Genomic DNA, 15,132 nt, shown 5'->3' on the forward strand with positions numbered 1-15,132 from the left:
AAAGAGAGAATTTTCCATATATTTAGTTCAACACCTTGAACTAGGAAATAAGTGGAAAATTAACAGATATGGTATTTAAAGTTATAATAAAACATTTTTTGAAATAAAATGAGATCTGAATTTCCATATTGAAAGGACTCCTGTTTCCCGTGTACCTGGGAAACTTGATCTATAACAATCAACTTTTAAGATATATTATAGTATTAGACCTTAAAACAAAAGGGAAAATAAAGGCCGTCTGAGCTTCTAAGCCAAAAAATTAGTAATTTAAAAATTAAAAATAATTAAAAATGAAAATAATTAACATCGAACCAACTTAGCATCACACTTCTTGATATCAAAATAAAGCAAGAAAGCAGTGGAAATATGTTTTCAAGAAATTATAGAAATGAGTAATCATTTTAATTGATTGTGAAACATTGGATAAGTAAAATACTCATATATCCATAGTGATACTCAAGATTACTTGTGAATTGCATTTGGAAAAAGTGCTGCAGTTATTAAGAAACATTTCAGACATATCCTTGGTTGATAAATATTTTGCTGAAAGATTTAGATGTGAACTGTCATGGTATCTGCAGCTCACTTTTAAATGATCCTGCAAAAGTAATATAAAAAATATAGAAATGTGTTTGGAATTTTTCATAACAGCTACATGGCATTATAAAAAGTTATTCAAAACAAATTGCCGGATTTCAAATATTTTTGTATACCCAAAGAATATCTTTTATATTGACTAAGAGACATTTTGTGAGAAAAAAAAATGTATTTCATCTTATACATTGTTATTTTAGATTTTTGGAATAACCAATGAAGAGTGACTTTGTCATATTTCTTTTATACTCTTAAAATTAATGTTGGTGATTTAATTTTTATTTTTTCAGAAGATATTTATTAAAACTGCTGGTGCCTTAACAGGAATCAAGGCATGGAACCAAAGTGCATAAGTGGTCACTGTATTTTTCCCACTGCTGACCACAGTAGAAAAGAAACAAACAAAAATACATCATTTGCACTTAAGAATGTCCTCGATAAGGAAGGAAAAATACTGAGTTGTTCGCTTTTTTATTCTTGAGTTGTGTTTATGCATTCTTATTAATATAAGTCCCTTTTTGGTTATATGATTTGCAAAGAGTTTCTCCCATTCTGTAGACTGTTTTTACATTCTTAATTGTGTCCTTTGAAACAAAAAAGTCTTAAAATTTGATGATGTCTATAGAGTTTGTCTGTTTTTTCTTTTGTTGCTATGTGCGTGTATGTGTGTGTTTGCGTGTTTTGTGGGTTTTTTTTGTTGGTTTGTTTTTTGAGACAGACTCTTGCTCTGTCTCCCAGGCTGGAGTGCAGTGGCGTGATCTCGGCTCACTGCAACCTCCATCTCCCGGGTTCAAGCAGTTCTCCTGCCTCAGCCTCCCAAGCAGCTGGGACTACAGGCGTGTACCACCACGCCTGGCTAATTTTTGTATTTTTAGTAGAGACGAGGTTTCACCATGTTGGCCAGGCTGGTCTTAAACTCTTGACCTCAAGTGATCCACCCCCCTCGGCCTCCCAAAGTGTTGGGATTACAGCTGTTAGCCACCGCACCCAGCCTGTATGTGTTTTTATACATAAAGTGAATAAACTTTTAAAAGATACACTGTGAAATGCTTTAAAGCAAGGTGTGTGTGTGTGTGTGTGTGTGTGTGTGTGTGTGTGTATGTGTGTGTGTTTTCTTTTGGTCAATGAGTATTTACTTTAGTTTATTTTTTTTTATTTTTATTTTTATTTTTTTTGAGACGGAGTCTCGCTGTGTCTCCCAGGCTGGAGTGCAGTGGCGTGATCTCGGCTCACTGCAAGCTCCGCCTCCCAGGTTCACGCCATTCTCCCGCCTCAGCCTCCCAAGTAGCTGAGACTACAGGCGCCCGCCACCACGCCCGGCTAGTTTTTTGTATTTTTAGTAGAGACGGGGTTTCACGATGTTAGCCAGGATAGTCTCGATCTCCTGACCTCGTGATCCACCCGCCTCGGCCTCCCAAAGTGCTGGGATTACAGGCTTGAGCCACCGCGCCCGGCCTAGTTTATTTTTTAATTGAGGTAAAAATACCTAATGCTAATAGGTATTAATTTGCTAGGGTTGCCATACCAAAGTACTAGAGACTGGATGGCTTAAACAACATAAATGTATTTCCTCACAGTCTGGAGGCTAGATGATGTCAGCAGGATTGATTTCTCCTAAGGTCTCTCTCCTGGAGGTGCAAGGCCCAGTGGGATTTGGCCAGTAAAATATAACTAAAACAGTAGACTGTTAAGTAGAGAAAGGGTTGCTGGAGATGAGGCTTGAGTTTGGTTGGAGCCAGGTTTTGAATACCTTTAAGGGCTATGAAAGAAACACCCTCTTTTGAACAGAGTGTACTGAAATATTTTTGTCTCAGAAAATGACAGGATCTGAGAACATTAAGTGATGTTAGCTAATTTTATTGCATAGTTACTTAACGTAGTCTGAATACCTTTATAGTCATTTAAAATTTTTCAGTGGTAGCGTTTCAAAGATTGTTGATAAATACCGATTATTTCAAAAACTTAAATATATGCATTTTACTATATTTCATATTTGACATATTTAAATATTTGCCATATTTCAAAATAGTATTTGCCTTAGCTTTGTGTTTTTAAATTCTCTTTTTCCAGCTATAAGGAAGACCAGATGGATGAGGAACTAATGGAACCTCTGAAATATGCTGAACAACTTCCTGTAGCTCAGATAATACACCAGGTTTGCGTTTCATTTTATTCTTTTGAAAGAAACAAGATTTTTAATCTCTGAAAAGTAATTGCTTTTGTTAGGGTTTTCAGAATCAATGTGTTGTAGCTGAAAGGCATTCTGGGCTGTCTATCCCTATTTAGACTACCCCTATTACAGTTGAAAGTCCCATTCGAAGCACAATATTAAAAGGCTACTTGCTGTTTAACACCAGAATTCTTACTTACATAAAATATAGGATAAAATAAGGATTATCTTTTGTGCATTATTTGACTACGAAATTTAATTTCAGAAAACTTTCATTTTGACCCATTGTGTCTAGTACTTAGTGACAAGGAAAAAGAGCTGCAAAAATATCATTGAGTGTAATTTTTTGGAGTCACTAAAAAGAGAAAACAGTCTTGCCCTACATCCTTTACCCCGCCCCATTGTCAACCCTTGTGAAGTGTAATTCTGCATGTCATGTGGGCAATTTGTTCATTTCCAATTATAATGATTTCATCATCCTTTCTACATAACTATAATTGTTGAGAAGGCAGTGTTTTAAGTATGTAAGCTTAGACTTTGTACTATAATTTGACAGTATATAACCTCTGCCCTGCTGGGCCAGAATCTAATAATTTTAAATGGTCTGTTGACTAGAGTTATAGCCTTTAGACCTAGCAGAATTTTCAGAACTTTACATATTACAGTAAATATTAAAAGCCCTTAAATGGCAGACTTTCTCAGAATTGTTATGAATGTTGATTGTTATTGTGAGTTTTTCCATATGCCTTTTTCTGTCAAAATAATTTTTATTTAGCTGATATGTATTGATTAGAAGTGCCAGTTTGGACTTTATTGAAACAAACAGAGGCTTTTACTTTAAAATGTTGGCTATATATATTTTTCATTGACATTAAAATTTAGTATTGCAATTCTGTGAGAAATTACAAAAAATGATCAGAAATTTGCTCCTTTGGGAAGCTCGTCTGTGCTTGGTAATCAGATCCAGTTTATATGTCAGGAATTCCCCAGTGTTGTCAGAGCTTAAATGACCTAACAGTCTGCAAATGTCACATTTAAAATTCTGTCTTCGTGCCTGACTCTCAGCATAAATGAATTAAACAGCAGAGCAGGCAGCAAGTCAATATGTTCTTAACAGTAAGAGTGAGCAATGAAACAGTTTGTGGTTTGCTCAGAATAGGTAAATAGAATCTGCCCAGAACAGTTCACCTAGAATAAAATCTGAAAGAGGAAACAAGAATTAACCTTTAAGATGGTTGACCAGATGAAATGTCAGTAATATTTTTATAGCATGAATGAACCAATAAACTACCTGGTTTATGTAACTGCTGCATTTTGCTATTATACACTGTGTGAATTCCAAGATAAAGAATTTTTGACCCTGGTGAAAATTTTAGATTGTGATTTTTTTGGCAGTACAAGAGACTGTGTTAATTTTAACACTGAATTACAAACATTATATTAAAGTTCAGTAGCACTTGATTCTACTTAATACCTATCTTTAAGAAATTTTACATGATAGGAATTTATGTATTTTATTTTTATTGAATAAAATGAATCCTGTTCTCAATAAAAGAGTAGTCAGGACAGGTCATTGTTAATAGCAGACTCTTCATTTATTCCTTTTGTTATTTCCCTTTTTTGACAGTACTACAACTTAAGTACTGTTACCATTAGCCGGTCCAACTGGTCTTTTAGAAACGTATGAGTTATGTTGTCAGAAATTAACTGATAAGTCCATTGTTTAAAAGCAAATTTTCGCTGGGCACATGGTAGCTCATGCCTATAATCCCAGCCCCTTGGAAGGCCAGGGTGGGTGGATCACTTGAGCCCAGGAGTTCAAGACCAGCCTGGGTGACATAACAAAACCCTATGTCTACAAGAAATACAGAAAATTAGCCGGGCTTGGTGGTGCGTGCCTGTAGTCTCACCTACTTGGGAGGCTTAGGTGGGAAAATCTCCTGGGCCTGGGATCCAGATTGAGGCTGCAGTGGGCTGAGATTGTGGCACTGCACTCCAGTCTGGGTGACAGAGTGGGACCGTCTCGATAAATGAATGAATGCTTGCAACTTTTTTCCTAATAGTAATACATGTGATAATTAGGTTCAGCTAGTTTCACAAAAGCTTTTTGATCTATATCTGAGTTATAGCATTATTGTAGTGCATAATCTCCCCCATAACTATTTTCATGAGAAATAATCTTATACTTTACCTATACCTGTTTTGGAGCACATGTCATTTCTATTTAAAATAGAATTACTTATTTTTATGTCTTATATATCCTATTTTATCATCTTTCTGGACAGTCTCAGTTTCTTGATATTTCTTTTAGCATCTTGCCTTGTACTACATATACATATCTCTAAATGGATAGATAACATATTTTTAATGGTACCCTGAAAGCCAGGACCACCTCTTTTCCCTACTACCCAGGCACCAGAAGCCAAGGACTCTCACTAGTAGCACAACTTAGAAGCTGCAGGAGAGATGGAAGCTTTCAAAGCAGGGACAGAGGCTGAAACAAGGAGAAACAAGAAATAGAAGAGAGAGGAATGAGTATCAGTCATTTGAGTAATTCATTTCTTGTGTGTGATATTTAAACTGCTTTTTACAATCAGGAGATAGGATTCTCACTACTACCATTTTATACTGTCAAATTATTTACCATTTTTCTAGCCATCCTCGAAAATATGATTGTATACCTAGGAAACCCAGGAGACTCAAGTTATGAACAATAAAATTAATAAGAGAATGTGATGAGATAGCCAAATAAAATTGGCTTCTTAAATAAAATTGATAGCTTCTCTGTATTTGCAGTAAACACACAGAAATGAAAATGGGAAAATTTTTCTGTCACAGCAGTGAAGAGAACTATAAAATAATTACAATTAGATTTAACAAGTAAACCATAGACCTGTATAATAAGAATCATAGAAATGTACTGTTTCAGAAACAGAAAGACATACCAAATAAACAATATGTAAGTGTAAATTCTGCCAATTTAGCAATTCTAATTAGAATAGAAACAAGTGTTTCTTTTTTAATGTTAGGAAAAAATGACCACATGATTTATGTGGAAGAACAAATGTCCAAGAATAACCAAAGACAGTATGTAAGAGAGGCACTTGTTTTACTGGATATCAGAATATTAGCCTAAAGCATCTGTAATCAGATAAATATTATATGGACAAAGGAATAGACAAGAGGATCAGTGGAACACATGGAGGAGTGAATTTCAAACTTTATGGATTCTAATTCATGATAAGAAATATTTCATATACATAATGACTTTTGATGTGTATGTTTGTGTATGTTAAAAGAAATAAAAGGTTTTATCACACACGTATCCTTATTACGTATGATATACTCTATTTTCGTATTCTATTTTGTATTTTTTTAAATGCTAAAGCCTACTAAACTGATGTTGTAAGCAACAGGTAGTCCTGACCTGTAGCTTGAAACACACCAGAATCCTAGAGAATCCAGAAAATTTTTTTATTATATTTGATAATTTAATATATGATAAATATATTTTTATTTCAGTAGAAAAGCAGGTAAGCCTCTATTTCATACTATATGCAATGTAAATTTTTTTCATAAAGACAATGTAAAATAAAAATAAAAAATCTTATAAGAACATATAGGCAACCGCTTGTATAATCTGGAAGTAGAGAAGAACTTCTTAATGAACCCTGAAACTCTGAAGATATATTTAGCTCCACAAAAATGGAATATTTTATATGACACAGGTTCCACAAAGTTAAAAGACAAATGTTACAATCAAGACAAATATGTTTACAAAGAAGACAACAGAAAATTCCTTAATATCTGTAATATTCAAAGGACTCTTGGATGTTTATAAAAGGCAAGCAAAACTCAGTAGAAAAAAGATTTAAAAAATTGATGAAAATCTATTTAGAAATAAATGACATGGCCAATGAATGAGAATAGGGAACTTCAAACTCAGTGAGGAAGTACACATTACAAATTCAGTGAAATTATTTAGTGCTCATCAAACTGGCAAAATTAAAACAATACTTTGATAAACAGTTTGACATTTCCTCAAAAGGTTAAACACAGAGTTACCATATGACCCAATATTCCAACCTAGTTATATACCCAAGAGAAATAAAATCATGCAGCTACACAAAAACTTACATAGATATTCATTGCAGCATTATTTTTAATAGCCAAAAAGTAGAAATAACACAAATGTTCAACTGATAGATAAATCATATATAGCATATCTATACAGTAGAGTATTATTCAGCAATAAAAGGAAAGAAAGTACAGATACATGCTAAAACGTGAGTGAAACTTGAAAACATATGTTAAATGAAAGAAGCCAGTCACACACAAGAAAACATATTATATGGTTCCATTTATATAAAATGTCAAGAATAGCCAAATCTAGAAAACAGATAAATGTGTGCCTAGGTCTGAGACATGGTGAGGTGATGGGGACTGACTAATGATACGGGGTTTCTTTTTTGGAGTGATGAAAATGTCCTAACTTGGTGGTGATCATTACATGACTCTGCGAATATTCTAAGACCACTGAATTATACATTTTAAGAGGGTAAATTTTGTGGTATGTGATTGGATCTCAATAAAGATATTTTAAAAATCAAAATCACCCATTTCTGTCAGAGATGCTAGGAAAAAGGTACTTGTGTACATTGTTGTTAGAAATATGGATTATTCCTACCTCTTGAGATGACCAACTGACAACATCTCTTCACATATAATACACAGACAGTCCCTGACTTAGAATGGTTTGAGTTAGGATTTTTCAACTTTACTATGGTGCAAAACTGTCACAAGTTTAATGTCATATATAGTATTCAGTAAATTGCATGAGACATTATTATAAAATAGGGTTTGTGTTAGATTATTTTGCCCAACTGTAGGCTAATGTGTGTGTTCTGAACATGTTTAAGGTAGGCTAGGTTAAGCTATGATGTTTGGTAGATTAGGTGTATTAAATGCATTCTCAACTTTATGATTTTTTAATTTATGATGGGTTTATCAGGACCTACAGGAGTATCTGTATACATACTCTTTAACACAGTCGTTCCACTCATGAGAATCTAGCTTGTACTTCTAATATATAAGGAAAAGTACTGCTGTATAAGAATCTGAGTACAGTAATATTTATAGTAGCGTTAATGTGGCCACAACAAACTGGAAACAATGTGAATGCCCCTCAGCGTAGTTGATATAGTGTGTATGATTTTTCAGTAGAAAAAAAAAATCTACTTTTTAAAAATTTTTTTGAGGCAGGGTCTCTGTCGCCCAGGCTGGAGTGTGGTGGCATAATCATGGCTCACTGAAGCCTCGACCTCCCGGGATCAAGTGATCCTCCCGGGCTCAAGTGATCCTCCCACCTCAGCCTCCTAAGTAGCTAGGACTACAGGTGCATCCTACCACACCCATGTAATTTTTTTTTTATTTTTGGTAGAGATGGAGTTTTGCCATGTTGCTGAGGCTGTTCTTGAACTCCTGGGTTCAAGTGATGTAAAAATGTAAAATGTCTATACATTGAAATGAAAAGGCAGACCAGCCTGGGCAACAGAGTGAGACCCCATCTCTACAAAAAAACATAAACTAACCAGGCATGGTGATGGGCACCTGTAATCGTAGCTACTCAGGAGGATGAGGCAGGAGGTTACCCTGAGCCCAGGAGTTCGAGGTTACAGTGAGCTGTGATCACGCCACTGTACTCCAGCCTGGGCAACAGAGTGAGATCCTATCTCAAAAAGAAAGAAAAGGCAGATATCAAAGTGGAAAAATATTTTCCTCGTGGAATTAACATCTTTGTATTATAAAGAACTCTTACAGAATGGCAAGAAAAAAACTGAACAGTCTAATGAACTTACGTAAAGAACTCACACAGACATGCCTCAAAAGTTGAAATAGTAGAGGATAATAAACTGATAAAACATGTTGATGTTCATTAATGATGTTAGAATTGTTTATTTTTATCAGAAAGTTTCATATTTTTTTTTAACTTCAAGCAAATATATGAAAAGTAGTAATACTCAGTGATGCCTGAGGCAGTAATACTACGGAGGGGTGTATAAATAGGCATAAATTGAGGACACTGTGGTAATTGGTACCAACATTTGCGAGTATGTTTATAAACTAGGTAAGCATGACAGGTTGAAGACATTTCTATGCTTTACCCTCTGACATTTAGCAGAGTGGAAAAGCTCAGCCGTAACTTCCATCACGCTGGAGTCCTGTAAGAACTAGGCGGTTTGTACTGCAGAACCCTGGGAAGATAGGTACCAGGCACCTCAGAGGTTGGGTCCAAAAAGAAACACCCTCTTGTCTTCCTCCCAAGTGTCTTCTTCCTGTTTAGCTTTCAGAACACTGGAATTTAGGCTTATATTTTATTAGCAGAAGATTGAGGAATTCCTCCCGGAAGATACCAGTCAAACCAGAAAGCAGTGGAGTGGTGTCTTCAAAATTATGTGAGAAAATAATTTCCAACTTAAGGTTCTGTTCATTTCCAAATTATGGTGTAAGTATCATAAAATAGGAAAGACATTCCAAGTCTCAATAGATAATTTTTCTTATTCATCCTTTGTGAAGAAGCTACTTGAGATATGATCCATTAAATGAAAGAGCAAACCAAAAATCCTGAGGGAAAATCATCCAAGGCACAAGAGATTGTGCCATCATGGTGAGATGCTAGTGAAATTCCCGTTTATGGTGAAGTGCGTTCTGAGGTGACAATTGTGTAGAAGTTTGAAGAGTAAAGAGTACAAATTGGAGCAAGACAATGAAGGACTCCAAGATGGGTGTCTGCAGCCGGTGGAATGGTGACAAATTATCTAATGTGTCTGACCATGTTAAAAGAAGTTTTAAAGTTGAGTAGATTTAGTTAGAGTGACATAGAAAATTAAGTGAACAGGGTAATGAAGCAACTATTAGTTTCAGTGGTAAAAGTTATGTTAATACAAGAAAAGATATATTATCAATATTTTATGTCTCAAAAGTTACATAGTTATAACTATGAAACAATTATTTAATGAAAATGTGTGATGGTAAGTATGATGACTCGACTGTAAATATGATTACTCGACTGTAATCATATTTACATGAAAGCATCAGAGGCATGGTGTGAACTCAGTAAACTAAGTACTGAATTTAAACCTCCCAGGAGTCTCTCTGTTCTTGGTCCTGATGATTATTATTTCTATTTGTGACACTAAATTTATCTTTACTATCTCAGCTTCTTATATTAAGCAAGCGCGCACGCACGCACACACACACATTTAAACAGCTTGATTAGAAACCTTTTGGTAGATGCTTGCCTGGGGTTTAAGATGTGTGAGAGATTCAATTCTGGGCGTCACCATTATGAGTCAATTTTATCTTCATAAATTTAGGTCCCTCCACTAAGGCAGAGGCTCCATGTAAACAAAGCCATAAACCCGTGTACGCTTTAAAAAACTTTAACTTAATCAAATGTTATATATCAGTGAATACCTTATCATTGTGGAGAAATATCTGTTGTTTTCCCCACTGTGTTCTTAACTATCTTCTAGGCTTTCTCTGGTTCCCCCTATTTCAGTTATAAGGCCTCCTACAAATCCTTTAATATTTTGACAAGATTAGTAGATTGCAAGATTTCTATTTTTAATGGCCCTCTGCACACTGCACATGATGGTGGTACAGTATCACCTTACTATTCTCTTTTTTTAAGATAAGCTGCACAAAAGATTAGAGCTATGTATCCATTACAGATTTAGTTTCTTAGAGAGAAGTACTGGGGTCTCCTGCCAGGCTCTTGCTTAAAACATAGATTATCTTGCAGAGTCTTGTTTCATCTGTTCTTTGTTACTCCTTTTTAGTCCTAGAGATCATTTTTTCCAATGTAACCAGTTCGTACAGTATCCTGGTGTGTCCATTGTTGCTCTGTGGGAGTATTCTAGGTATTTGGATGGGACAGTTCTTTCACTGTGCAGGACTGATCTGTGCATCGCGGGATGTTTGGCATCCCTTGTCCTTCTAACTACTGGTTGCCAGTAGCACTGCTTAGTCATTGTGATGCTTAAAAAAAAAAAAAAAAAAAAAAGACCACACCTTTTCTGAACTCTTCCCCACCTTTGGAACATAGTACCACCTCAGGTTGAGGACCAATACAGGTAATTTGAATTATTTGCAGTCTCTGCCCACAGACAAACATTTTATTTGTATAATTAGCCTCTTACTCTTGTAATTGAGATATTTCAAAATATGTATAGTTGAGAATCTCTTTTCACTTTTCTGCATTTTGAAATGTTGTCCCAGGCTGTGTAATTCTAGCTCCTTACATTATGTGACATGGATTGCAGTAATTTTTCAGTTCTTCTGTTTTTGTTTGTCATTACTCTTCATGTTGTTCCACTGTTGCAATTTTGGCATTTTAGTGTTTTTCCGTTACAGTAATACCTACCCCATTACAGCTAAACTTTACTAAAGGTTGACTGAAATGTCTATCAAGTAGAAATCTCTGCCACCTTCTTTTAAAAAATGTGCCTATTGAATTATCAATATCTGGAAACTCATCAAAAGGATGCTGAATCCCTGGCACTCTGTCTGCCTCAGGACTGACTTATATTGCTTTAAAATCATGTAGAGCTTTCCCTAACCATAGCAACTTTAAAATTGATGTCTAGTGAAAAATAATACATTTTTCATTTATTTTTATTCAAGTGATGAGGCAAGTAATGAAAACTAAACTTTTTGAAGGTCATGGACTAATCTCTTAATATCAGATATGTTTTTAAATTAATATAAATTAACATCAACTTTCATATTATAACTTACTACAGCCACTTCCAAAAATGTCACTTCTCAAGGGATAAATGCAAGGGTAAAGCCGTTTGAGAATGACAATCAACATTTTAATAATTATCATCAACTTTAAGTTTGAAAATGTTTGGTCCACCTACAAATTTGTCATTACATCCCTTTTCTGATATGTGAAATTTCTATGATGGAAATGGAAATTGTGTCACTAGTGGTAAGTATTCCCAAGCAGAAACAGATACCTGTTTTCACGAAATTTATAAAGATTTTTAAACTGAGAATAGTTGATGAAGCATCTGTTTCTTTTTGTTTTTGTTGTACAACTGTAAATAGGTGCAAAACCTATTTTACAATTGATAATGATAATGATCATCCGAAAATAACTAGTACCGTTGATGAAATTGTTCCCATTTTATACATGAATTAACTGAGGTTCAGAATAGTTTAAATAATTTGCCTAAGGTCTTCCATCTCATAAGTGGGATAGCCAGAATTTGATTCTAGGTCTTTTTTTCTCCAAAATTTATCTTCTTAACTACTGTGGTATACTTCCTCCTTATGAGCATTTTTTCACGAAGGCTTTGTCTCCAGAAAATTTTGATGAAGGAGATATCAACAGGTGTAATTCATGTTCTGATTAATTGAAAATGTATTTTGGAAGAATAAGTATCAACAGATTTAGTTCAGAATTCTTCAGCAAATGAGTATCATTTATTTAGATACTGGCCTAAAGAGAGTTACCTTCTCAATTCTGTTTGCAGTTGCTTTCTTCACCCCAGCTGCACTTGACTTCCCAAAGAGGGTTTAAGACATGTAGAGATATGAAGAGATGTGGGTTCAAAAAATGATAGGGGAGAGTGCTAAAGATTAGCTTTGCTTATTTAAAATTTTACCTATGGATGGCTCACTTGAAAAGAGAAAGTTTCTGCTATGTGGTCACCTATTCCGAGGTTCCATGTAGTTTAAATGGTACAGTGGCCTTCAGAATTTAATAGGCATTTGTGAACTATCTGGATAATCTAGCCACCATTCATAACATGATTTTCAATAAAATCATTTTTAATTTCCAAAAAACTGATGATAAGGAGAATGTTTAGAATATAACTCATTCACTGGTTGAAGATTGCCTGTACCGTTTTTTTAATCTCTTCCCCACTACTGTGGGCAGCTCATAGTGGAATGTCCAAAGTGGTGAGAAAAGTGAGTGTCAAAGAGCCTTGATAAGCATTAACTTATGAGTGGACCTTGAATGCTTGAGAATCAGCTACATACAGCTAAAACAATTAGTAATTAAAAACAACTAGACAGATACACATCTTCACAAGTCAAAGTAATTCAGAGTTCATCACATTTAGAACGCAAACGTCCCTAATGAATATTAGACATTTGACCCTTTGTATTGCTTTGAATATTAAGATACTTGGTAGTAATTAACTTTACTCCCTTTCTATTACATCTTCATCAACTTAGTTACTAACAAAGAGGCTTTCAAAAAAGTTTTTGGTGCTTCTTCACAAATAATATATAATAAATTTTTCTTTTTCTTTAAAAATTTGTTTATAAATATTAAAGACATTAAATATGCTTTATAATAGATTTTGACTTTAATAAGACATGATAGAAGCATAATGACTATTCTAAATTGAGTTTTGATCCTTTAAAATTCATTGTAATTTTATAAATGTGCCAAATATGAAGAATGTCTTCTTTTCCTGTTGTCCGTTATGCCAAAATGTATCACATAGCATCTGATATATTATTAGGTTTTCTAACTGTATTTGTTTTAAGGATGAAGTGTAAACCATAGTATTAGGGGCATATGAATGGTTTGCTGGAGGATTGTTGGTTTTTAATAAATACTGACTTTCTAGAAGTTGAGGTAAGCAGTACTGTAAGTGAGAAAATGGGCCATTTTCAGCTCCAGGAAATGGAAAAGTGGGTTCGCTAGCTATATATTTGTACCTGCTTTTAAGGTAGAGAAACTATACAAGGAAAAAATGGTGCATTATACAGTGAGGAAAATAAATGAAATTACTCATGCCCAACGCATTCTGTTTTTCTAGTGGGATGGTTTTGACTTACAATGTAATAAGGTAAGTTAACATCTTAGTTAAAGGAAAGAAAAAGATAGACATATAATAACAAATTGATAAAAGAAAACAGGAAAATACATTGTTACTTTTATCAATTTGTTATTATATGCCTATCTTAACATCACTGAAATCCAGGGATCCACCAAAAACATTACCAGAAGTCTCACTGGAAAAAAAGAAATTAAAGCCCTGGGGGATCTCTTCTCATATAGATACAGAAACTGACTGGATAGAGACAAATTAAAACACAGTTCCCTTCAGCCTCATGCTATATTCTTGGCAGTAGTTTAGATACTGACTTGCAACTGATCGAAATAATGTAACTAGGAGTTACCTAATCTGCCATCTAAGTTGACCTGAAATCACCTTAATGTGCTTCCTGATAAGAGTTAAGATTATCATTCACTTTAAAACTGGTATATGCATGTCAGAAAAGTCACATTTTATATTAGAAGAATCAATATCTTTAGTTGTAGATTTTTAACATTCAGGGTTAACTTTCATTTTGTCATACCAGTCATGTTTGGTGGGTAACTTGTGTATTATTATGTCAGTTATCTCAGATTATAATTTCTGATCATTCTTAAACACATATTTTCCTTTAAAAGACTGTTTTACTTTAATCTACATTCATATATATTTATCAGTGCCTAATCAGTGTATTTAATTATTTGATTTTGTTTATCTTTTTTATTTACCAGTTCTATATCCAAGGCTATTAATACTTAGTGAAGACAGAATAGTATCCATGTGACCTAGTTTTGATTAATTAAGGTGTTTCTAGTTGAAAATATGCCAATAGATATCTTAGTCTTGTGAAATAATGTCTACTTTTAAAGAGTAGTGTTATTCAATCTGTTACATTGCCTGAGAGAGATGTATAAATTATATATTGATATGTAGATGCTAGTTAAACATTTTCCTCATGCTAAATAGCTGTATCTAGAATAACTAAAATTACCAAGTAATTATTATAATAAACTATAAACATTAGCATGCTGTCTTCAACTAGTATATAGAAGCAGAAAAGGACTGTTTCAGGGTATTGTCATTGATTAAACCACATAGAGGGCCTTTATCCATGGGAAAGATCATTATAAGTAGAGTACGGGAAAAGTAATTATGAGATTCACTTTTGTTGTACAAATATGTTAAACATTTGTATGACTGCCATGACTAAAAGTGATTACTTTTGTTAAAAATACTTTTTCAAACTTTAGATAATTTATTTTATAAGGAATGTTATGATCTTTTTTAATACAAGCAAATAGTGTTCCAAAAAATTAATTTGACTGAAATTAACTATTTTATCCCAAGAGTGATTTCATTTAAGCACAGTGGGAGGCTTAATGATTTGTTCTTCAGCCTATGTATCTCAGAAGGAGGATGCCAGTCCTCCTTTTACACTTGAAAGAATGTGATGATTCTCTTGAGAGATCCATATTAAAGAAGTTAAAGAAATTCTGCCTAAAAACAAGGAGTTGGAATTTACCT

The 15,132-nt window shown here is 34.1% G+C and overlaps 1 protein-coding gene across 1 annotated transcript in view; it reads left to right on the forward strand.

The window, feature by feature from the left end:
- PIGK (phosphatidylinositol glycan anchor biosynthesis class K) overlaps window positions 1–15,132 on the forward strand; it is a 114,259-nt gene that overhangs the window by 84,164 nt on the left and 14,963 nt on the right. The window contains exon 10 of the mRNA NM_001260944.1: window positions 2,665–2,749. Coding sequence (NP_001247873.1) covers window positions 2,665–2,749 — 85 coding nt within the window. The remainder of the gene's footprint in view (window positions 1–2,664; window positions 2,750–15,132) is intronic.

Source organism: Macaca mulatta, chromosome 1 (genome assembly GCF_049350105.2).
Source record: "Macaca mulatta isolate MMU2019108-1 chromosome 1, T2T-MMU8v2.0, whole genome shotgun sequence".
Lineage (NCBI taxonomy): Eukaryota > Metazoa > Chordata > Mammalia > Primates > Cercopithecidae > Macaca > Macaca mulatta.